Below are 26,721 nucleotides of genomic sequence, written 5' to 3'. Positions count from 1 at the left end.
TGTGTATGTGTGTGCATGTGTGTGCGCTTGAGAGACAGTATGTGTATGAGAGAAGATCTGTCTGACTGTGTGTGTGTGAGATAGTGTGTGTATGAGAGGGGATCTGTGTGAGTGTGTGTGTAGGTATGTGTGTGTGAGAGTGTACAGTGTGTTGGGGTCGTGTGTAGTGTGACATGAACCCAAGATCCCTTCCAACTACACCATGTTCTTCGCAGCCTTCAACACATTATCAATGACAATGAGCACCTCATTAAGATCTTCCCCATGCCTCCACTTCTCACCTTCAAACAACCACGAAACCTTAAACAGACCATTGTTCACAGCAAACTACCCAGCCTTCTGGACAACATCAACCACAACAGTATACAACCCTGTCATGGCAACCTCTGTAAGACATGTCAGATCATCGACGTGGACACTACCATCACACGTGGGAACACCACCCACCATGTGCACGGCAGATGCTCATGTGACTCGACGAACATTGTCTAGCTCATACGCTGTAGGCAAGGATGCCCCAAGGCATGGTCTATTGGCAAGACCATGCAGACGCTATGACAACGGATGAATAGACACTGTGCGACAATCGCCAGACTGGGATGTTCCCTCCCAGTTGGGAAACACTTCACCGGTCAAGGACATTGGGCCTCAAATCCTCGGGTAAATGTCCTCCAAGGCGGACTTTGGGATACACAACAACACAGAGTTGCCGAGCAGAGGCTGATAGCTGAGTTCGGTTCCCATGAGGACGGCCTCAACCGGATCTTGGGTTCTTGTCGCACTACAGGTGACCCCACTACACTATACACTCTCACTCTCTCTCTCTCTCTCTCTCATATACACACACACACACACACACACACACACACACACACACACACACATACACACATACATATATGAATCCATGGAGTGAATTTGTATTTGTAGATATGTTATATTTTGTTCAAAAAACGCACAGTTTATAGACAGTCAGTCAATGTGGCGTTTTATAAATTCCTACTTTAGAAATAAAATCAGTTTGAGTCCAAACCAAAACACAAACAGATTTTAAACAAGGCCTCACACCTAACATACATTGTCTGACCTAAAATATCATCTCTTCTTTACACAGATAAAACTTTTAGTTCTCTCAGGGCAGTGACTTCAAAGGAATTCGGGAATTTACATATACGTATTAGTCAATTACAACCTTCTAACTGATTCAACATTTAACAGCATCTTAGGTTTGTTTAGTACATCCTCAGCAGTGGTGAGACCCTTTGATCTTTTACTTATAAATTCTGTGTCTGAAACTACCTCTCTCACTAACACCTGAAGAAGGAGTAAGACTCCAAAAGCTTGTGTTTTCAAATAAACCTGTTGGACTATAACCTGGTGTGGTGTGATTTCTGACCTGATTTACAGAACATTAAACATCACAGAAGTTTACAGAAGTTTCATGTCGATGTGACTCTGCTAGGTCCCAGGCTGCCCAGAACATCCTGTATGTGGAAGCAGTCAAGTTGGCTCACTAGCTCCAATTCCAGGCTTAATCTGTTAAAAATTTACAAGGATCTCTGATGAGATTTGTATAATGTAACACTGATGAAAACATTGAACACTACACATGCCACTGCAGCTTTCAGTTTCTCACAGTGTAAAGCAGTCTTACACAAGGTCAGATTTGTCATTCTTTCTGAAAGCTCTAGAATATGAACCTTCATCTTCAAATTTTTTTTCACATTTAATATGGGTCTATTTCCTATCTGTTGAAGTCCAGATCCAGGGACTGGACTTCTGTACCATTTGTTTTTGTCTGAATGCAAGAAATACATTTCCAACAATGATTTATTTTCTTCCTCTACCACATCAGGCCCCCCTTATGATTTGTGCTCTTGATTATCTCCCTGTTGCTACTAGCAACATCATCCATAGGCATAGATTAGTTTGCTTTTGTATGCCCTTCAGCCTCTTTAATACTCATACATGCTCTTTTCTCATCTCCACACTTTATTATTTTAATTCTCTTCTCCCTGATGGCATCCCTTCTTCCACCATTCATAAATTCCAAGTATCCCAAAACCCTACACTGATGGCCTTGTTCACCTCCAGCATTGCTGGCTGATCACCACATCAACAGTTATCTGCACTGACTTCTCAACTTGGTAAATTTTAAATGTTCATCCTGAATATAAATCATTACTTCATTTGACTCTAATCTCCTCCGTCCCTAATTCGCCTCCCAAAACACTGCCTTCCTCCAATTGGAATCAATATTGCCATCAACACCACTCATATCATCCCTTTACCTGTCCATTCATAAAGGTACCTCGGGCTGCATTTAGTGTAAGAAACAGAAGCTGGAGCGAATTCTGGGTCCTGAACAAGCTCCCAAGCTCACAAGCTCACACAGAATTTTCATGGATGATCCATTAATTGGTAGGGACATAGGTACAGAAGAAGGAGTCTAGTATAATGGGGACAGATGTGCCATCTTTGGATCCTTATAGATTTTGTAATTATGGCTAACAAGCTGATGTAACTTGTACAAATTGCTATCAGGTAACAAACTGCATCTTGTTATTAATATTAGTTCGCCTTCTCATTAAGACTCAATAATGGTTCATCTCCTACCACTGCTAATTTCACGAAAGAAAGAACTAGAAAACTAATGGGCTAATGGCAGATACATCCCCTAATCTGATGGTTTGCATCTTAGGATTGTAAAAGAAGTCAGTGCATAGATAATGGATGCAAGGGTATTAATCTTCCAAGAATCCTTAGATTCAGGAAAAGTCCCAGACGATTAGAAAGCAGCCAATGTAAAATACTTATTCAAAATGGAAGGAGACTGAAAAACAAGTAATAATAGGCTAGCTTGACAGCTTCTTATTAGGAAACTGTTACAATCAATTATAAAGATTGTAATAGCAGAGCCTTTAGAAATGCAGAATAAAATCAAGCAGAGATAGCCTGGTTTCAGCTAGGCATTAAATAAGGTGTTATACTTAAGGCTACTTAAAAGAATAAGAGCCCGTGGATTTGGGGCTCATATATTAGCACTATAGAGGATTGGCCAGCTAATAGAAAACAGAGAGTTGTGATAAAGGAGGCACTTTCAGGATAGTAACTAGTGACTAGTGGAATGCTATATGGATCAGTGCTGGGGCCATAGTTACTTAGAGTATGCATTAATAACCTGGATGACAAAAATGAATGTACCACAGCCAAGTTTGTGGATGCCACAAAAATAGATGGGAAGACAAGTAATGAGGATGACACAAAGAGTCTGTAGCATGATATAGGAAGAGTAAGTAAGTGGACAAAAGCTTGGCTGATAGAATATAGTGTGGGAAAATATAAGACTATGTACTTTGGTAGGAAGTATAGAGGTGCTGAATATTATTTAAATGCAGAAAACTACAGCACAGGATTTGGGAGTTTTGCATGTGAATCACAAAAAGATAGCATCTAATTTCAGTGGGAAATAGGGAAGGCAAATTGAATGTTGGCCTTTATTTCAAAGGAAATGGAGCAGAAAAATAGGGAGATCTTGCTAAAATGGTACAAAGCCCTTGTTAGACCATAGCTGGAATACTATGAACAGTTTTGGGCCCCTTATCTAAGGAAAGCAATATGGCATTGGAGGCAGTCCAGAGAAGGTTCACTAGGATGATTCAGGTATGGAGGTTATTTTATGAGGTTTTTATGAGATTGAAGAGGTTGGACTTGTTTAGGAGAATGAGAGGAGATTTTATTGAAACATATAAATTATTTGGAGGGCTGAAGGGGTAGGTGCAGAGAGGTTATTTCCCCTTGTGGGACAGCCTAAGACCAGAAGGCATAATCTCAGAGTAAGGGATTATCCATTGAAGACAGAGATGAGGAGGATTTATTTTTCCCAGTATGTAGTCAATCTGTGAAATTCCTTACTACAAAGGGCTATCAAGGCTAGGTCATTAGGTATACACAAGGCCCAGATAGGCAGATTTTTAATCAGTAAGGGAGTCAATGGCTATGGGGAAAAGGCACAAAAGAGAAATTGAAGATTATCAGATCAGCCATGATCACATTGAATGATGGAGCAAATCTGGGGAGCTAAATGGACTACTTCTGTTCCTACATCTTACGGTCTTATAGATAACTTTTAGACTCAATATAAAGGGGGATTGGAGACTGCACTCCACCTCAACTACAAAGCACCAGAGGTTTCATTCAGTATATCTATGAGATTTGTGACTCCATCCCATACCTTTCTTGTCCTACCATTGCTGCATTGGCAGTTTCTTCATGATGTTCCACCAGTCCTGTAATGAGAAAACTTTGCAAAAAAAATTACCTGGATACCCTTAAATATTCTGGACTAGAATTTGTAGTTCTCTTCATTTTTCTTGCTGTAATTGCCTTCCTAAATCCATCTCTCTCTCCATATTTGAAAGTCTTTGCAAATCACATTGCTCAGGCATCTTCTAACCTTCCTTCTTAGCTTGCTCTTTTTTTGTCCTTCTGCCATATTTTGTTGTATGCAAATATAAATTTTGATAGTTCAGTTCTCGCCATTCTAAAGAAAATAATTTCACCTTATTTTTCAACTGTAATCTCTGTAACATGGAAGGAACATCCGTTCATTGTTACACTTTATTCTGCCAATTCGTCCAAATTTTCTTTTAATGAAGTTCCAAGTTTCATCCCTGAAATGAATATCATGTTCTTTATTTTCTGGACTTCTATAAAACTCTAATTGTGGGAGAAACACAGGTCAAGTTTAAAGTGACAGCATTTAAGCCGTTGCTCTGTGCTTTCAGCCAAAGTTATGATTGAGAACCATGGAAGTTCTACCCTTATGTCTCTTAATTCAAACTTGTTACATTTAAATGACCTGCTTTGTCAAATTGAAACTATTCAACAAAGCAATTCTTCTGTGTTGTCCTACTCAACTTGATTATCTAGGATAATTCAGTACTTTTGAGCAAACAACAACATGAAACTGAGAAATTATATGCTGTTGGGCCACTTACTTCAATAAAAAAAACACTTTGCAATCTTCCCTTCCCAACGTCTTAGATTTAGATCTATTCTGTACATGAAATGCATTTGAAAATTTTCCATTTAATAACTGAGATCATGTAACTTTGTGTTGTTTCAGAGACTCAATGTGTGCAAACTTGTCCAAGTGGTTACTATGGTAATGAAGATAGTGCTGTTTGTGACAATTGTCACCCCAGATGCAGTATATGCCATGGTCCCAGCTTTGATGATTGCGATGCTTGTGTGAGCACATATGTATTACAGAATGGAAAATGCATCTCCAATTCTTCAGTAAACTGTAAAGAGGGAAGCTACTGGCAAGGTGAGTCACATCTACCATAAATGCTGGAGAGGAAATAAATTAGACATAAATGGTGAATCCACTTTTCAAATTGTAAAATGTTTATTAATGTTTGCTGAAATACAAATGCCTGGTTAGACACAAGGTGGAAGAATTGGCTTGACAAGCAACTTTAATGATAGATAAATTAAATGTTTTTAATTACATCTTAACAATCGTTAGCAGGCAAGTTAAAATGAACAACCAATGACCATTTAAAAACTCAAGGATACTTTTGATAGTAAACGAAAACAAAATGATGAACGACTGTTCATGCATAAAGTGATACTTGTACAGGAATGTGCCCCAGCATTTAGACAGAGCAAAAATGCAACAAGAATGACCCAGGATAGTATGCAAATAAATGAATCTGTTATGTTTTGCTGTAAGCATGAGTGCCACTAACTGTCAGATCATTGCTAATTCTTATTTGAAACTATAGACTGTGATTATTGATTGGTCCCTTGAGCCTGCTCTGCTATTCAGTAAGATCAGGGTTGATCTGAATGTGGCTTTAAACCCACTTCCTTGCCTCAACTGCACTCCCCAGCACTTCATCTCAGCCCCTACCCCACCGTCCAAGCATAGAATATCAAACAACTGTAAAACACAACTTGATTGCATTCAATAACCTAGCTCTCTGGGATGGATAAATCCAAAGTTTAACAGTCTTCATCTCAGTATTAAACACGAGACCCTTTCATTGGAAACTGTCTAAATTCCATCAACTGCCAAATAATTTCTCAGTACCTAACCTATCAAGCTTCCTCAGAAGCTTACATGTTTCAATTCTTCTAAACTCATTCTTCTAAACTCCATTAGTATAGGCCCAACCTGTTTAACCTTTCCTCATAGAACAGCACATTCATCCCAGGAATCTAGTGAATCTTTTCTGAACTACCTCCAACGTAAACATATCCCTTCTTAAATAAGGAGATCAAAACTGTGTGTGGTACCTCAGCAATGACATCAATGCCCTACTGAAGAAAACATCCCTACTTTTGAACTCCATCCATCTTTCATTTGCCTTCTTAATCACTTGTTGTGCCTGGATACAAACTCTGTTTCAGGTACCTCAATTCCTTTGTACATTCTTCAGCCTGTCTACATTTAAATAACATTTTCCTTCTCTATTCTTCCCACCAAGTGGGAAATCTCACATTTCTCACTTTATACTCCATCTGCCAAGTTTTTGCCCCCTCACTTCACTTATCTACATCACTAAAAAGAGGCACAAAATAAAGGCTTTTTGTCTTGCCCTCATCTAATCTGGAATTACAGAAACCAAGCTGAGAAAGGGAACACCAAGAAGAAGTGGCAAATTGGTTGAACCACGATTAACATCAAGAACTGTTAACTGACAATTTAGATGATTGAACTCAGAGCAGGCAGGTAGACTCTGATTGGTCAGGGCATTCTCATCAGAAGTATAGCAGAGATTGACAGTATCCATAATCCATTTTTCAATGGAAAAGATGTAATGTACAGATTGTTCTTGATATCAAGGCCACATTTGACTGAGGGTGACATCAAGAAGCCAATCAAAACTAGAATCAATGAAAATCAGGGTAAAAATTATTCATTTCATAATTCTCTAAAATTTCCTGATACGACTTCCTCATAATGGCTTCCAGCATCTTTCCATTGATTACCAGACTAACTAGTCTGTAGTTCCCTACTTCTGTTTCCTTTCTTGTATTTAGGAGTTATGTTTGGGATTTTCCAATCTGCTGGTACCTTATGGGAATCTAGAAAATTAAAAGCAATGCATCCAACTATACCTGAAGCTGCCTATTTTAACACTTTAGGATGCAGATCTTCAGGTCTGGAGGACTCTAGTGTTTACTGTACTGTTCTGAAATGGCAATTTGTGTGTTGCATTCAATTAAAACTGCCAGAGATGAGTAGATGGAGCTGTAAGAAAATGCAAGGGAAACATGACAAAATGGAATTAAATGATTCATATTATTTGCTTATGTAATAAAAAAATCTCAGCCTGTGCCTAGAAGTAACAATTCCCAAGAATATCATGGTGGTGAGGCAAACTAAAGAGAAATGAAATGTTTTAGACAGTTTTGACTACCTTTTGCTCGGAAAACCCACCTATGCAAAACCAGTACGCAAGCTTGGTCAGATTGTGTTCAAAAGCCCACAAGCTGCTGAGATTTAAGAAGCAGGACGGTTTTACAAAGACGTTTCATTGCAATTTTTGGTGGCAATGGCATGATTTATGTCTATTATATCTTATTTAAAAGTACATTTGGAGCCATCCTCTGTGTCTGCATGTAGGCAAATTTTGATTGAAGTGTTTTGACAGAGTTATGATGTGTTTTACCATATAACAGGACAAAACAAAAAATCAGTTCTTTTCTACAATGAGACAAAACATACAAGAAACTTTAGGGCTACTCCATTCACTGCAAAATTTTCACATAAATAGTGACAAGCCACTTAAGATCTTTGGGCTTTGAAACGCCAAATCTTTTTCAAACGTACTAGGTGACACATGCTGTATTTTACATTAGGCCTGAAGCATCTGATATAGTTAGATGTAGGTTTGCTGTCAAACACAGTCTTAACAACATAAACCTAAATACAGTGCCAAAGCTATGAAAAATAATTGCAGGGAGGTGGTGGTATAGTGGGAATGTCACTGGACTGGTAATCCAGAGTCATAGACAATAAGGATTGGAATCCCAGCTTGGCAGATGCTGAAATTTGAAATCAGCAAAATCTGGATTTAAAAGTCTAAACTCATACCAACCATGGGAATATTGTCAATTGTTATAAAAACTCATCTGGGCCGCTAATGTCCTTCAAGGAAGGATCCCTTCTGTACTTGGTCTGGCCTACGTGTTACTCCAGACACACAGCAATGTGGTTGACTTTTAAATGCTCTCAAATGCCAATTCAGGATGGACAACAAATCTTGGCTTTTCTAGTGACACCCATATTCCATGAATGAATATAAACAAATACATTTTTTCCCCAATATCCTTTAACAGTCTTTCCAAAACTCTGAGTTGAGTGTGAAGAAAACAATATTCCAAAATTTAATTTAATAAATTAAAGCCTCCTTCCTACATATATAATTGTTTGACCATGGTGATATGATTAATCCAAGGTGTCACTTGGTTTAGATCAGGACTTAGAATGCAGAGTTTTGAATTATTGACTAATGCCAGTCTATTTATTTGAAATTTCAGTTTCTTTCTGATTCCTGCTTCCAAAATACTACACATAGAGTTTTCCAAAACGCTACATCCTTGTTAATTGACTCATCACTGAGTCTACTTGTTCTTCTTAGGTATCCTTTGTAGGTTTGCATTCTCGATAAATCGATCTTGATCTTACTTCCCGTCTTTAATTAAAAATAGTTAACAATTTCAATGAGTCTTTTGTTTCAGCTTTTCAAGCCTATGATCCATTCAATTCTGTCAGAGTTCTAGTTACACTCCTATTTAGTTGTTCTAAAATTCAGAAGTGTGGGTTAGCAGAACTTTCTTCCTATAAGGATGTTTTAAAATGGTGGTGAATCTATTAATACAGAAGAATAGAGAGATTACAAGCAGCTGAATAATTTTGACGAAAAACAAAATAACAGAGGCAACGTTCTTTACCGTTACTCCCTGAAAATGAGTCACTCATATTACATGGTAAAGTGAGAAACCTCTTAGAGTCAAATCTCGACCAGTAAGGAAAATGGGGCATGGTTCACTTTCAAATTTTTTCATGCAACTGTGCAGATGGGGTGGCTAAATGGATTCATAATATTGGCAGTTATGTATATAGATGTCAGTAAAGCTGGCATTGAGTTTATACTAAGAACACACTCTGATCAGTAAGCCTGATGGGATCTGACAGCTTGTTGAAGAGGAGACCCAAATAAGCTTAGAAAATTGCATTTATTGAACAGATTTTCAGACATTCCAACAACAAACAAATGTTCCCAGGCAGATGAGCTGAGAAGCTCTAACAATATAAATTACTTCCAACCTCTGCCTATTTTAAGCCCTGCTAGATGTTGAGTGTTTACCAGAGATGCCCTTGGCTCATGGTAATAGGTCAGGAAAGGATATTCCAGTTTGCCTGCGTAGTAATGGGACCAGGGTCAGGTGGATCTCATTGACTATGAGATCCTTGATTGGGACTGTTAACCTGGACCAACCAGGGGCCCCTGGCTGACAAATATAAACAGGAGATTCAGCGAGTCTCCTCATTTCAGGGACTGACTTTGAGCTGGCTGGTCAGAGCCCTTGTACCATGCACATGTAAATAAATGATAACTGATTGATGGGATGTCAGTGTCTGTGCAGTTATTTCAGCCTGGGCTTTCAGAGATACTGCATTCTTTACAGCAGGAAACATAAAGGAAGTAGCAGAATTGGTCCAATAAAAATGACACAAAGGATTATATATATGACAGGATAGTACTGAAATAAACAACATATATTTCCGTTACAAATTTTCCCCTGCAATTCATTTACCTCACCAAAATGCAGAAGGCAATCAAAGTAAGAACCTTTCTGCTAATTCTTTGCCAACTGATGACAGATCGGTAATTTCCTCCCAGATATGTTATTTGTTGTATAATTATTAAACTAAACGTGGATGAGTGTATTGTAATGATATCTAAATGGTTGGACTGCAGCATGTATTTCCTATCAATACAGTATTGGCAGTTAGGAAACCCAGTGAGCTCTTGGTGTGCAGGTGGACAAGGTGGTGGAAAAATGGAGTGACGTTGTGGGTAGTTGGAGAAGCAAACATGCTGGAGGTGTAACAAGATAATATTGCAATAGGTCACAGAATGGTTGATTGCACAAGGCAACATAGGCTTCTTTACAAAAATCTTGTTTTTTTTCTGCTGGAGGCACTACTCATAATACATTGTGGCTCATGTCACTACTATTTTCCTCAACCACCTGAAACCCCTCCCCACAACCAATTCAATCAGGCACCTTGCCAACTGCAAACATCCACTGAGCCCTTGTAAAGTTGTGAATGTGATCCCAAGCCCAGGAAATACTGAATGGAATTAGAATACTGAATGGCCTGAACAGAGTGGATATTGGGAAGATGTTTTCATTTGTAGGAGACACTAGGACATGAGGCACAGCTTTCGAGTAAAGCGAAGACCTATTAGAATGGAGGTAAGGAGAAATTTCTTCAGCCAGAGCGTGGTGAATCTATGGAATTTGCTGCCACAGAAGGCTGTGGAGGCCAAGTCATTGAGTACATTTAAGACAGAGACAGATAGGTTCTTGATTATCAAGGGGATCAAGGGTTACGGGGAGAAAATGGGAGAATGGGGTTGACGAACTTATCAGCCATGATTGAATGGTGGATCAGTCTCAATGGGCCGAATAGCCTAATTTCTGCTCCTATGTCTTATGGTCTTATGGAATTAGAGGAGGTCAAAGGTGCTGGCACAAAGTCTTCCCAGCCATGTTTATATTGCTTTTGTGGCCTAGAAGAAAATCTTTTCTGTTCGCGTGATTTTGTCATGTGCACCGGTAAATTTGCAATGAGAAAACACTGGTGTCATTTTACTATGCAGGTTGTAGTGCTTATGACTGTTTTAATTTCCATTTAGCTGACAGAGGCACCTGCTCACCCTGTAGTAATTTGTGCAAGACGTGCACAGGAGTTGATTGGAATGAATGCACCAGCTGTCCTTCAGGTATAGAATTCACTGATTGTATTTTGCTCTAAATGATATGTCTCAACAGCAGTTTGTCTCCTCCAAATATGCGACCTTTGGGCAACTGGATACACAGATGCAGTAGGTTCTGTCTTTTGCAGCCACACAATAAAATTCTTGACATTTTATAAACAACAGGTGTTTTCTTTCTGACACTTTTGCTAGCTTATCAAATGTTTGAAAACAGCACATTTTTTTTTCTACCTATTATTAGCAACACGCATTCAGAAGTCAAATTTCCTTACTCCCAACTCCAGAAGTATATTTCTTTTTCCCTTTGCCACACCAATAGCCCTTATGGTCAGTGTGAGTGAGACAACCCATTTTCTGTCAATTACAATGGATTAGTAGAGATCTAGATTCATTCATTCCCATTAGGAACTAAACTGAGATTGATCAGTGCATGTTCTACCAGAGCCTTGCAATTATAAGGGAGATAAGAATTTTGATCAATTATTTTAGACTAGAAAAAGTCATTTGATTAACTTCAGTCTTCTAAACAACAGTATTTCATTTGGTTTCTGAAAGGGAAGACTAGATTTATTTGCCACATCAGAGACAGTGGTACAGGAGAACTGTAAATTGCTGTTCATAGCATGCAAGCTGAAAAAATGTCTCCTTTTATTGTTTGATAGTCTGTTCGAAGAACATTGTAACTGAAGATGTGAAAACTGTAGCTCTAAAGTACCAAATTCTTTTTGGCCCAGAAATTGTGCAATGAAGGCATTAGTCAGGGAGAGGCACTTAGTGCAGAATCAGTTCTGCATTTTCCTGGCCAGAAGTCAGAGTTACAACAGAGCAAGGCGGGGAGGTGATTACAGCATGTTAACATGATGCATTATTTCATGATATTAGGTCTATGGGATAAAAGTACAAATTGGTGTAACCATTCAACCACTCATTATTCCGTGTAATGAGGCTATAGAGGTGAAGGGGTGACTTTAATACTCAGGTGGGAAGCCAGAAGGGCTTGAAAGCTGACAGACCAGGATATTCCATAAGGGCTATTGGAGACCAGTTAACTACCAGCCCTGTTTACACATTCCCAACATATTAAAATTAGGGATCCCAGAGCCTTTCTGCTGGCACTGGCATGAGGGTGGGGAGGGATGGTTGGGTGGGGTGATGCAGGGTAGAATTGTACTCAATGGGTCCCATTTTCCTTTCTTCTGGCCACAAACATTATGTTTACAGTTTACATTTTCAGGGACTCCGCCTCGTGCCCATTCCGTACACTACCAAAAAGCTTTTGGGATTCAACGTATAGTACAATACCCTGATTGGCTACATTACTCATTTGCAGTGGCAACAGAGTTAAACCTGCTATGGACAGACAAATGAGCAGCAAAGGAAGTTGCTCATTGTTAACTACCTTACTGTTTGGTAAAAAAATATTAACAACTCCTCTTAAATTGTTTTTGTTTTTATCTGGATGGAAGCTAAGATGGCCAAAGTAGCTTCCTGCTCGATTGACTGCCAATTATTACCTTGCATCCTTTGCTGCAATTGTGTATATTATTACAAAAAAAAGCATAATTCAGAAAATGTTTTGTTTCTTTCTAGGACTTTACCTAAATGGCAAGATCTGTGTTAGTGACTGCCCGAAACAAACCTTTGCCAGTCCAATCAGTGAAACATGTGAGCCTTGTGAAGAAGGCTGTGAGATCTGTTCAGGAAACAAAAATAACTGCCAACAATGCATCAAACTACAACATCATCCCCTTTACCTGCATATGGGGAAATGTTTAAGTGAATGCCCAAAGTAAGTGTTCCCTTTCATTACTGTCTCTTAAACAATCACAAACTCAACCTAAGTTCCAAACACTATTTTAAATTACAATAACATTGAATTGTTTTTTAAAAAAAACATTTGATACTTTAATTATTAGTGTATTACTTTGAAGTATGAAAACAACAAGAAGGCTTCAAAGCAGTGATAAGTGACAATGTCAATTTTCCAAGACAAACACCGGCCAATGAATGTTACGCAATGGTCTGCATAGGATTCCTCATTTATATCAATGAAGCAACCAGGGTGGGCTACACTCCAGAAGGATGGGAAGCAAGGAAAGTGTGGTGGGGTTAATTAAGAATTACATTATACAGTATTGCGAGATCACCGTAGATGTAGAATCAGTTTGACTATGGGTAATTAATAGAAATGAGAAAGTCACTTGCTGGAATAGTTTACAGCCTCCTAATAGGAACCACACTATAGGATAATGTATAGCCCTGCCTAACAAGAACTACAGTGGAGGATAGTGTATAGAAGAAATAATGAGGACTTGCAAGAAGGGTTAAGTAATAATCATGTAGATTGGATGAATCAGATTAGCAAAGGAAACCTGGAAGATAAGCTGGTGTATTTTTAGAAAAGTTCCTTGGCATAGTACATACTAGAGTCCATCAAAAAGCAGGCAGTTCCCTACCAGGCAATAAGATAAAATTGAATAGTGATCTTTTAGTAAAACAGCCTTTAGGTAACAGCGATCATAACATAGTTGAATTTCGCATACAGTTTGAGGGAGAGAAGACTGAGCCAAAGTCTAGTATTATAAATTTAAATGAAGAAAATTACAAGTGTATGAAGTCAGAGCTAGCCAAAGTGAACTGTCAAATTAGATAAGGGGTAATTTCACCGATTCCTGGGATGAAGGAATTAATTTATGAGGAAAGATTGGACAGATTATGTCTATTTCAATTGGGTTTCCAAGAATGAAACATCGTCTTATTAAAACGTATAAGATCCTGAGGTAAGTTGACACAGTGGATGCTAAGAAAGTATTTCCCCTTAATGGAAGAGACTTGAACTAGACACAGTTTAAAAATAAAATGAAGACAAGGATATTTTCTTTCCTTTAGGGTGTTGCTAGTCCATGGAATTCTCTTCCCCAGAGAGCAATGATGACAGGAGTATTGAATATTTTTAAGGCTGAAGTGGATTATTGATCAACAAGGAAGTCAACAGGTATCAGGGATTTGGAAAGGGAAGTATAGTTGAGGCCACAAACAGATCAGCCATGATATTGTCAAAGATACAGCAGTTTCGAGGTGCTGAATGGCCTGCTCTTGCCTCTCATTTGTCCATAAGCATGTTCATTCAAAATACTGCCTTTGCTTTAAGGAAAAAGACACTTTTAATGTATCTGCTTTGGCTTTTAGATTTGAAAGAAATAGAACAGAAGACCAAAAGGAATTAGACTGACACTGTTGGACTTAATCTGAAACATGTAATAGGCATCTAGCAAATTGAGCTGATCAGCTAACAAATTACAATTACAAAACCATGTGGCTCTAAAATAATAATTCCTTGGTTTGTTCAAAAGTACTGTTCTCAGAAACAATCCTGATTTTATTTTAATTCACTCATGGGATGTGAGCATCGCTGGCTGGCCAACATTTTATGCTCATCCCTACTTGCCCTTGAGTAGCTGGTGGACAGCTGCCTTCTTGAATTGCTTCAGTCCACAATGCCATTAGGGAGGGAATTCCAAGATTTTGACCTAGCAATAGTGAAGGAGCGGTGATATATTTCCAAGCCAGGATGGTGAGCAGCTTGGAGGGGAACTTGCAGGTGGTAGTGTTCCCTTGTGTCTGCTGCCCTTGTCCTTCTAGATCAAAATGGTCATGGGTTTGGAAGGTGCTGTCTAAGGATCTTTGATGAATATCTGCAGTGCATCTTGTAGATGTATGCACTGCTTCTACTTAGCATAGTGATGGAGGGCATGAATGTCGTGGATATGGTGCCAAACAAGTGGGAGCTTTGTCCTGGATGGTGTCAAGCTTCTTGAATTTTGTTGGATCTGCATTCACTCTGGCAAGTGGGGTGTATTCCAGCATAGCTTGACATGTGCTTTGAAGATGGTGGACAGGCTTTGGTGAGTCAGGAGGTGAGTTACTCGCTGCAGTATTCCTAGCCTCTAACCTGATGTTGTAGCTAGTGTCTTTACATGGCTAGTCCAGTTCAGTTATGGTCAATGGTAACCCCCAGGATATCGATAGTGGGGTATTCAGTGAAGGTAATAGCATTGAATGTCAAGGGCATTGATTTGATTGCCTTCTTTTGGAGATGGCCATTTCCTGATATTTGTGTAGCAAGATTATTACTTGCCAGTTTTCAGCCCAAACCTGGATATAGTCCAGATCTTGTTGCATTTGGTTGTGGACTGCTTCAGTATCTGAAGAGTCACGAATGGTGCTAAACATTGTGCAATCTTTGATGAACGTTGCCATTTCTGACCTTATGATGGACAGAAGGTCATTGATGAAGCAGCTGAAGGTGAATGGGCTTTGGACATTATTCTGAGGAACTCCTGCAGAGATATCCTGAAACATGAAATGACTGACCTCCAACAACCACAGCCATCTTCCTACATGTCAGGTATGACTCTAACCAGTGGAGAGTTGTCCCCTGATACTCATTGACTCAATTTTTTCTCAGGCTCCTTGATGCCACACTTGGTCGAAATTGCCTTTAATATCAAGAACAGTCACTCTCATCTCCCCTCTAGAATTCAGTTCTTCTGTGATAGTAGGAACTGCAGATGCTAGAGAATCTGAGATAACAAGGTGTAGAGCTGGATGAACACAGCAGGCCAAGCAGCATCAGAGGAGCAGGAAGGCTGACGTTTCGGACCTAGACCCTTCCTCAGAAGAACCTTTTCAATTCTTCTGTCCCTATTTAAACCAAGGCTATGATGACGTCAGGAGCTGAGTGGCCTTGGCAGTATCCAAACTGGATGTCACTGAGCAGGTTATTGCTGAGCAGGTCCTGCTTGAAAGCACTGTTGATGATACTTTCCATCACTTCTTTGATGACTGAGTCAGAATTATAGGATTGGTGGACGAGAATTGGCTGGGTTGGATTAATCCTGCTTTTTTGTACACAGGACATACCTGAGCAATTTTCTGCATTGTCAGGTAGATGCCAGTGTTGTAACGGTACTGGAACAGCTTGGCTAGGAGAGCAGCAAGTTTTGAAGCACAAGTCTTCAGTACTATTGCCTGAATGTTGTCAGGGCCTATAGCCTTTGCAATATCCAGTGTCTCCAACCATTTCTTTGACATCACATGAAGTGAATCAAATTAGCTGAAAACTTATATCTTTAATGCTGGGGACCACTGGAGGAGGCAGAGATAAATCATCCACTTGGCTCTGCTGGCTGAAGGCTGCTCTGAATGTTTCAGCCTTATCTTTAGCACTGATGTGCTCTTCCATCAAAGAGAATGGGGATATTTGTGTAGCTTCTTCCTCTAGCAAGTTGTTTAATTATTGGATGTGGCAGGACTGCAGAGCTTAGATTTGATCTGTTGTTTGTGGGATTGCTTAGTTCTGTCTATCATTTGCTGCTTACACTGTTTGGCACACAAGTCGTCCTGGTTGGTGGCTTCCCCAGGTTTGACACCAAATTTTTAGGTGTGCTTATACTTTGCCGCGCTATCGTGCTTGAAGAATGGTTGATCCCCTGGCTTGATGGTTATGCTAGACGTGTGGAATATGCCGGGCCATGAGGTTGCAGACTGTGTTGGAATACAGTCTGGCTGCTGCTGATGGCCCACAGTGCCTCATGGATGCCCAATCTTGAATTGCTTTGATTGGTCAAACTACCTGAGTTGAAGCAACACACACTTTATTCTTACGTTGTAGTTAAAACATAAATAAAAGAAAGAACAATTGGAATAACTTAACTCTATTGGAAAACTTAACAGAATAATAGATTGTTTAATTACAAAACAGCAACTGTTCCAAAATTGTACCATCCCATAAACACACCTTTGGCAAAGGCAAATTCAGTAAACTAGATTCCTCACATGCAATTCTTGTTGCAGGAAGTGAACCCCAGCTTTTAGCTGGAACAGAAAGAGGAACAACAGCTTCCGCATTTAGCTTCAAGACCCCAGCAACAACTGCAAGTTGAACTAAAATACAGGTTCTGTGGGAGCTTGACCCCTTCAAGCTGCTTCTGTTGTTCTAACTTTAAAAAAAAACCAAGACCTCACAAGCTGTTTACTTTATTGGCTTGGAACTGATTGTTCACTACCTCTGTCTCAACATCTCTTCATAAATAAACAGGCCAAAATACACGTCTTAATGCCATAGTATCAGGTCAGTGAGGAATATTGGAGCAGTGAATATTGGATCCTAGTGAATAGTGGAGCAGCTCAAGGGGCTGAATGGCCTCGTCCTGTTCCTATTTATTATGGTTTAACACAATGTATGGTGCTAACAATGTGAAGGCTGCTCGGTTAGTGCAGGTCTCACTTCTCGGCCATGAATTACATTGTCCTGCTCGGTGCTGCTCCCACACAACATTCAATGCTGCCTCCACTCCAAGAACAGTGACTTTAAAGTATGATTCTATGCCAGTATTAATGTGATCATGTCAGGCTGTTGCTTGAGTATTCTGTGAGACAACTCTCCTAATTTTGGCACTAGCCCCCAGACATTAGTAAGGATGATCTTCGCCAGTGTCATTTCTGAGTGCCTAAGTCATTGCCAAGTTATCCATCTGGTTTCATTTTTTTTTAGACTTTGTAGTGATTATTACATTTGAGTGGCCTGCAAGGCCATTTCAGAATCTGCTGTGGCCTAGAGTCACATGTTGGCCAGACCAGGTGAAGTTGGCTGATTTCCTTCCCTAAAGGGCATTGGTGAACCAGACAGGTTTTTCAAACAGTGATTTCATGGTAGTCATAGACACGTAATTTCATATTTTTATTGAATTCAAATTCTATCATCTGCCATGGTGGGATTCAAACCCAGTTTCCCAGCACCCTACTTGGGTTTCTGGATTCATAGCCATGTGACAATACCAATGAGCCATCCTCTCCCTGAATACACTCTATGAACCCGTCCTCAAGATTACCTTTGTGTGTTTCATTTGTCTAATAATTACGTATGTAATGTAACAGACCTTATGTTTTAGATGTAAAGTTATTCAATGTTAAAAGTTAAATTTTCATGAAAATTTCAGTGAGAAAACAAGATTTAATATGATTAAAATTCGAAAGATAACTTGTGCTTAGTGGCTCAGAGACAGTAAGGACCGCAGATGCTGGAAGCTAGAGTCAATAAATATGGAGCTAAAAAACACAGCAGGTCAGACAGCATCCGAGGAGCAGGAAAGTTGCTGTCTGACCTGCTAGGCTTTTCCAGCTCCACATTTATTGACTTATGCTTAGTGGATAAAGTTTGACTAATCAGGTGAACGTTGAAAAATGGCAGATGATCTGAAGCTAAAAAAACTGAACAAATGACATTTACATTTACTCCAGTGAAAGATAGAAAGTTTCATGTGGCTTCCAAAATTAAAGAAAGCTTTGAAATCAAAAGGTAAACATTTAGTTGCACTATCATCACGCATCCTCCACTATCAATATCCTGGGATTACCATTGACAAGAAACTGAATTGAATCAGCCATTTAAATACTGTGGATACGAGAGCAAGTCAGAGGCAGGGAATTCCTACATGATATAGCCGCAACACATCACCAATCTTTCTGTCTTTATTGCATGTTTTTTAGCTAATTAAGATTTTCTTTTATTTGTTCATGGAACGTGAGTGTTTGTGATTAGACATGAACTTTTTGATCATGCCTATTTGTCATGGAGAAAATATTGACAATCTGCCTTCTTGAACCACTGAAGGCCTTGGGTGCTAGGAAGGGAATTCCAGGATTTGACCTAGTAACAGTGAAGTAATGGCTATATAGTTCCTATCCAAGGTGCTCTGTAAGTTAGAGGCAAACTAGCAGATGGTGGTGTTCCAATGCACCTGCTATTCTTATCGTTCTAGGCGGTAGTGGTTGCAGGTTTGGAAGGTATGCACTGCTGCCCTTGTGTGTCGGTGGTGAAGATAGTGAATGTTGAAGGTGGTGGATGGGTTTCCAGTCCAGTGGACTGCTTTGTCCTGGAGGTGGCAAGCTTTTTATGTATTGTTGGAACTGCACACATCTAAGCAGGCGGTAAGTATTTCATTATTTTCCTGACTTACACCATGTAGATGGTGTTGGGGAGACAGAAGATGAGTTATGTTCCACAGAAATCTTAACCTCTGCCTTGTGCCTGTATCCACAGCATTTATGACTACTCCAGTTCAGTTACCAGTCAATGCTAACTCCTGGGATATTGATAGAATTCAGCAATGCTAATGCCATTGAACATTAAGGGGTGATGGTTAGATTCTATTTGTTGTTAGAGGAAGTAATTGCCCATCACTTATGTGGTGAGAACGTTACTTGCCACAATCAACCCAAGCCTGGATATTGCCCAGGTCTTGCTGAATTTGGACAGGAACTGCTTTATTATCTGAAGAGTTGCAAGTGGGGGTGTACATCATGAAAGCATCAGTGGACTTCCCCATCTTTGACCTTTCTGATGGAGGGAAGGTCATTGATGAAGCAAATGAAAACAGCTGGGCCATAGGACACCATCCTCAGGAAATCCTACAGTGATGTTGTGGGGCTGAGATGATTGACCTGCAAAAACCACAACCATCTTCGTTTATGCGAGTACTTCAACAGTAGAGAAAAATCGCTATTGACTCAAGTTCTGCTCTTTGACGTCATATTTGGTCGAATGCTGCCTTTCTTCTTCAGGTCTTCCATCCATGTTTGGACCAAAATTGGAACCAAACGTCCTTGGTGGGACCCAAACTGAGTGAGCTGCTTATTTATTTGCAAGTGCCATTTGATAGCACTGTTAATGACCACTTCCATCACTTTGCTGAAGATCAAAAGTGGGTATATGGATGGTATATGGCTGTGTTAGATTGTCCTACCATTTCTTAGTGGAACATACTGAGGCAATTTTCCACATTGTCAGGTAGAAACTAGTATTGTAGCTAGTTCTAGGACACAGCTTTTCAGGACAGGGAGTCCCTAATTCACAAATATCTGACTTATGAACACTCACATTTACAAATGTGATCCCGTATATTAGTGCAATTTTAAAGGTCTGACATATGAATCTGCCTTCATACTTACAAATGGCTTTTTCATATTGTCCTGCATTGTGTTCCCAACTTGGATACAAATTGACTTGTAAACGGACTCAAGTGCAGAACCTGTTCACAATCCAGGGACTGGCTGTAGTATGGCCAAACTGTTGTCAGGGCCCATAGCCTTTGCAGGACCCGGTGTCTTTAGCCACTTCTTGATGTCATGTGGAGTGAATTGCATTGGTTGAAGCCTGGAATCTGTGATGCTGGAAATCTCAGTTTAGAAGTACCACTTAACAATAATTTGTAGTTATCTTAATTGGTTCAACTCATTAAATTATAATTAAGTACAATATTAGCATTTCCTAAGTACTACTAAAATTACAGCTTGAGTTTAGAGAAGAACAAACCTTAAGACCCACCAACCAATTACAATGTTAAAATATTTTGAGAACTGGTAATAGCTTGTGAGGTTATTGTAATGAATGATAGTCCACCATCTTTTCATTGTACAATATGTATCTAAGCAATGATTTCTCATTTTGCTAGGGGCTATTTTGTAAGTGCAGATGATACCTGTGCAAAGTGTGATGATGCATGCGAGAGTTGTGAAGCTGCTCCTACAAACTGCCAATCCTGCATCAGCCCCTTCGTACTAGACAACAACAGTTGTCAAATGAAATGTTCCAGAAAACACTATGCCAGTGCTCAAAGACTTTGCAAACGCTGTCCTGCGAACTGCGAAAAGTGCAATGAGCACGAGTGCACAGGTAAAGATAAAAAGTACATATTTTTAAAATGTATATCTGTGGCATTTTTCTCTACATTTTCCTTTAAGACTGCAGACTTCATGATAAAGTATCTGGCTAATGATTTATTTTTGCAGGGGGCCACGTCAAATAACCACAGAGGTTCGCTACACAATAGTGGCTGATTTGGTCAATTGTGCCTGAGCTAGCTAGATGTTAGAATGATTTAAAACTGCCTGTATATCCCAATATCCTGCTTTCCCTACTCAATCTTCATTGTTTCAAATATTTGGCCATTTTCCCTTCAAAATTTGTAATGGCCGATATTTCAATTGTTTATTCCCTGTGGCAAAGCATCCAATGATGCACTATGTTAAAAAAAAAACTCCTGATCTCTCTCCTCCTCCTTTTAGTGATGGAGGTGTTGATGACTGTTCATTATTAATCCACTAAGCATAGAAAATAGTCCTTCCTTATTTTCCTTATTAAACCACGTATAATAGGCTGCCAAATTTTTAACAGCGTAATCACTGGGCATCAGATACTTAGAAAATAATTATTCACCATTCCCATGATGAATCATAAATCCCTTGACTTTTTTGTTTATTTGAATGAAAAATTGACAATTGTGGATAATGAGCCCATGATTTTCTGATATGCACTCATGGGAGTCACATCTAGTACCTGAGGGCTTGTCCAGTTAGGTCACAGTTGAAGAGGAATTTCTGCTGTCAGAGGGTAGTGAATCTGTGGAATTCTTTACCACAAAAGGCTGCAGAGGCTGGCTCGTAAAGTGCATTCGAGGCTGAAGTAGACATTTTTTAATCACTAAGAGAATCAAGGGTTATGGGGACAAGACAAAAAAGTGGAATCGAGAATTCAGATCCCAGCAATGACCTCATTGAATAGCAAAGTAGTTTCAATGAACTGAATGGCCTACTTCTGTTCCTACATATTATGGTCTTGTGGAATCAAGAATTCCCGCTGCAAATAGGTTAGGAACAGGTTCAAAGGGTTGACAGGCTTAATTATGTTCGCATTTTCCTAAATTTATAAGATTATCTCCTGTAAATTATGACTAATCCTAGTAACTATAAAGTTCTGATACAATACATCGTTTTGCTTGTTGCATAGATTAGTTTATTGAGACCATATTGTCATCATGGTATTATGACCTGTTTGGAAGCAGGCAAACTAATAATGTGTTGGTTTCCACAGAATGCAGCAGGTACTTTTTCTTTCACAAGGGTACTTGCATGGAGGACTGTCCTCGAGGTTTCTTTCAAAACACTCAGGCCTTCACATGCGCTCCATGCCATCCTGAATGTTCAGTGTGTGACGGTCCAGACTCAGATGATTGTGAAGCATGCATCAATCCTTCTTTGGTTGTACATGATGGGCAATGCTTGAAATTCTGTCCTGTGGGAACCTACATTGACAAGGAAACTGAAGAATGCCAGGGTAAGCTCAGCATGTTCCAATGACAAAAGTAATTTTAAGAACCCAAAGGAAGGATCCAGCACTTTTAAAAATTTTAGTCACAAATTAGTCCATGCCACATGAATATTGTGAAATGGTATTAGATTTACTACCGTGTCATTATTTCCTGCCTACATTTTGAATGTTGTTATTTCTGTAAAATAAAGACATTTTCTCAATAATTAAGATATAACTCAAGTTGAGTTCTGAACTTGAGGTCCACCAAGACTAATTTGCAAATACATTTATTTTACCCAATTATTACCATATTGGGTTGGAATTCATTGAATCGCTATGATAATTTTCAACCCAATAAATGATTTCACTGAAGACATCTTAGGACCTAAATTACTTAGTGCCCCGAGTTAAGTATGATTCCAGTGGTGCACTGCAACATTGCATTGACACAGAGAGCACAAGGACCATTCAAAACTCATTCATGGCCCTTATCATAATTTATTCAGGGCAGCTTCAAGCGTCAATCAGGCACTTTGATGCAACTTGCCTATCGGGGCCTAACCAATATTGGGCACAGCCAAGGATTACAGGTGAGTCTGGGGCGAAAGGAAGAGACTCGAATAGGATGCAGGACAAAGCCACACACAGTTGTTTGTGAAGCTAGAAGAAATCACATGTTCTCCCTTCAACATTACAAATAAAATTCTCTTTAAATTTAACATGTGAGGTTGTGCATCTAACAAGAGAGAAACAAGAGAATATACAACAAATGGTAGGGGAATGTGTGAACTGAGAGGATCAAAAGAACATTGGTCTGCGTGTGCATAGATCAGTGAAGGAAACAGGGCACAAGGGAGTTCTGAAGAAATACAGGATTCTTTCTTTCTTTAGCTGAGGCAAGAATATAGGAGCAGGAGGTCATGCTACAGCTGTATAAAACAGTCATTTGACCTCAGCACGTGTACTGTAGAAGTTCTGTCCACCACTTTAAAGTTAGAATATGATTACACTACAGAGTCCACAAAGGAACTTTAAATAGACACTGCCATCAAAACAGAACATTTTAGCTATGAGGAACCATTGGATACCTGATGTTGTTTTCCTTGGAACAGAAGAGGCTGAGAGGAGATTTTATTGAAATCTGTAGAATTATGGGAGGCATAGAATGGTTAGGAGCGTCTATTTTCCTCAGTAGATCAACCAGTAACCAAGGAGCATAGATTATAGGAATTTTTGAAGGAGTAGAGGAAGCACCAAGAAATGTTTTCACCTAGCAGTTGGTGGTGGACTGGAATTTGTTTCCTGAAAGAGTGGTAGAGGGAAAATCTTAACCTTATTTACTTGGACACGCAGTCAAATAACCATAACATACAAGGCTATGGACCAAATGCTCGAAAGTGGAATTAGGTTGCATAGCTCTTTTCTGGAAGTTTTTAAGATAAGATGGACTGAATGGCCTCCTTTCAGTTGATCATTTCCATGATTCTATGACTGTGATTTTGAGCAACCTCCAGTGGTCCTCCAAAGGACTGCTACTTAGAGTTCTCAAGACATGAAAAGACAAACTGAAGTTTGTTCATCACAAGCACCTAAGCTAAAGAAATTTAACAACCTGGTCATGAAATGGACATTGGAGCCTGATATCAACAGGACAGTAATGATCACCTAAACTTATCCAATTTAACAGTGGCTCAAATGTCCATGTACTTTACCAGAGGCTTCTGCTTTGATAAACCCATTATCATTGGACTGATTTTTAGGTCTATAAAGCAGGCACAATAATGTTGAATTTACAAATCAGTGATCTTACACATGCTTATTTTGCTGCTGTTGTTGATCAATTTGGATAAGGGAGGGTACAGGTTAGATAGACAGGGTTTGTTAGTTCTTGACAAAGAACAAAGAACAAAGAAAATTACAGCACAGGAACAGGCCCTTCGGCCTTCCAAGCCTGCACCGACATGCTGCCCATCAGAACTAAAGCCCCCTACCCTTCCGGAGACCGTATCCCTCTATTCCCATCCTATTCATATATTTGTCAAGACTCCCTTTAAAAGTCACTATAGTATCTGCTTCCACTACCTCCCCCGGCAGCGAGTTCCCGGCACCCACCCCTCTCTGTGCAAAAAACTTGCCTCGTACATCACCTTTAAACCTTGCCCCTCGCACCTTAAACCCATGGCCCCTGGTAACTGACTCTTACACCCTGGGAAAAAGCTTCTGACTGTCCTCTCTGTCCATGCCCTTCATAATCTTGTAGACCTCTATCAGGTCCCCCCTCAACCTCTGTCATTCCAGTGAGAACAACCCAAGTTTCTCCAACCTCTCCTCATAGCTAATGCCCTCCATACCGGGCAACATCCTGGTAAATCTTTTCTGCACCCTCTCCAAAGCCACCACATCTTTCTGGTAGTGTGGCGACTAGAACTGCACACAATATTCCAAATGCGGCCTAACTAAGGTTCTATAAAGCTGCAACATTACCTGCCAATTTTTAAGCTCAACGCCCCGGCCGATGAAGGCAAGCATGCCATATGTCTTGTTGACTACGTTTTCCATCTGCATTGCCACTTTCAGTGACCTGTGTACCTGTACACCCGGATCCCTCTGCCTATCAGTACTCTTAAGGGTTCTGCCATTTACTGTATATTTTCCATCTGGATTAGACCTTTTAAAATGCATTACCTCACATTTTTCCGGATTAAACTCCATCTGCCATTTCTCTGCCCAAGTCACCGACTGATCTATATCCTGCTGTATCTTTTAACGGTCCTCATCACTATCTGCAACTCCACCAACCTTTGTGTCATCGGCAAACCAGACCAGTTACATTCTCCTCCAAATCATTTATATATATTACAAACAACAAAGGTCCCAACACTGATCCCTGAGGAATGCCACTAGTCACAGCCCTCCACTCAGAAATGAACTCTTCCACTGCTACCCTCTGTCTTCTATGACTGAGCCAGTTTTTTATCCATCTTGCAAGCTCAACGCTGACCCCATGCGACTTTATCTTCTGTATCAGCCTGCCATGAACAACCTTGTCAAAGGCCTTACTGAAGTCCATGTAGACAACATCCACTGCCCTACCCTCATCGATCATCTTCATCACTTCCTCAAAAAACTCAACCAAGTTAGTGAGACACGACCTCCCTTTCACAAAACCATGTTACCTCTCACTGATACGCCATTGATTTCCAGCTGGGATTAAATTCTGTCTCGAAGAATCCTCTCCAATAATTTCCCTACCACTGACGTAAGGCTTACCGGCCTGTAATTAGCTGGATTGTCCTTGCCACCCTTCTTAAATAAAGGAACAACATTGGGTATTCTCCAATCCTCTGGGACCTCCCCTGTAGCCAGTGACAATAAAAAGATTTCCCTCAAGGCCCAAGCAATTTCCTCCCTTGCCTCTCTCAGTATTCTGGGGTATATCCCATCAGGCCCTGGGGACTTGTCTACCTTATTGTTTTTCAAGACCCCCAATACCTCCCTTTTGATCTCAACATGACCCAAACTATCTACATACCCTTCCCCAGACTCATCACCCACCAAGTCCTTCTCTATGGTGAATACCAAGCAAAGTACTCATATAATACCTCGCCCATTTCCTCTGACTCCACACATAAATTCCCTTCCCTGTCCTTGAGTGGGCCAACCCTCTGCCTGGCTACCCTCTTACTCTTTATATAAGTATAAAAAGCCTTGGGATTTTCCTTAATCCTGTTGGCCAATAACTTTTCATGACTCCTTTTTTCCTCCTGACTCCTTGGTTAAGTTTCTTTCGACTTTCCTTCTACTCCACCCTTGCTTCGTGTGTTCCCAGCCTCCTAGCCTTGATAAATGCTTCCTTTTTCTTATTGATTAGGCTCACAATATCTCTCGTTATCCAAGGTTCCCTAAACCTGCCATACTTATCCTTCATCCTTAAAGGAACGTGCTGATCCTGAGTTCTGAGCAACTTACACTTGAAAGCCTCCCACATACCATATGTTGATTTGCACCGACACCTAACAACTACACCTATCTTTACCCATCAGTACCTTAAAGCTTACTGAATTGTGATCACTGTTCCCGAGCTGCTCCCCTACTGTGACGTCGACCACCTGGCCAGGCTCATTCCCCAATACTAGGTCCAGTACGGCCCCTTTCCTACTTGGACTATCTACATACTGTTTCAAGAAGCCCTCCTGGATGCTCCTTACAAACTCTGCTCCATCCGAGCCCCAAGCACTAAGTGAGTCCCAGTCAATATATGGGAAGTTAAAAATCACCCACAACAACAACCCTGTTACTTTTACATGTTGCCAAAATCTGCCTACATATTTGTTCTCCTATCTCCCGCTGGCTGTTGGGAGGCCTATAATAAACTCCAAACATTGTGATTGCACACTTCCTGTTCCTGAGCTCTACCCATATTACCTTGCTGTATGAGACATCCGAGCTGTCCTCCCGCAGTACAGCTGTGATGTTCTCCTCAATAAGCAGTGCAACTCCCCCACCCCATTTATATCCCCCTCTATCCAGCCTGAAACATCT

General features: G+C 40.0%; 1 protein-coding gene across 1 annotated transcript in view; it reads left to right on the top strand.

Annotated features, from left to right (window-relative positions):
- pcsk5b (proprotein convertase subtilisin/kexin type 5b) overlaps positions 1 to 26,721 on the top strand; it is a 355,500-nt gene that overhangs the window by 313,758 nt on the left and 15,021 nt on the right. Inside the window, exons 27-32 of the mRNA XM_048595072.1 lie at positions 5,129 to 5,332; positions 10,947 to 11,033; positions 12,618 to 12,816; positions 20,543 to 20,763; positions 21,961 to 22,203; positions 22,686 to 22,769. Of these exons, the coding sequence (XP_048451029.1) occupies positions 5,129 to 5,332; positions 10,947 to 11,033; positions 12,618 to 12,816; positions 20,543 to 20,763; positions 21,961 to 22,203; positions 22,686 to 22,769 (1,038 nt within the window). The remainder of the gene's footprint in view (positions 1 to 5,128; positions 5,333 to 10,946; positions 11,034 to 12,617; positions 12,817 to 20,542; positions 20,764 to 21,960; positions 22,204 to 22,685; positions 22,770 to 26,721) is intronic.

Source organism: Rhincodon typus, chromosome 3 (assembly GCF_021869965.1).
Source record: "Rhincodon typus isolate 14 chromosome 3, sRhiTyp1.1, whole genome shotgun sequence".
Lineage (NCBI taxonomy): Eukaryota > Metazoa > Chordata > Chondrichthyes > Orectolobiformes > Rhincodontidae > Rhincodon > Rhincodon typus.
This window is presented reverse-complemented; position numbering and strand designations above follow the sequence as displayed.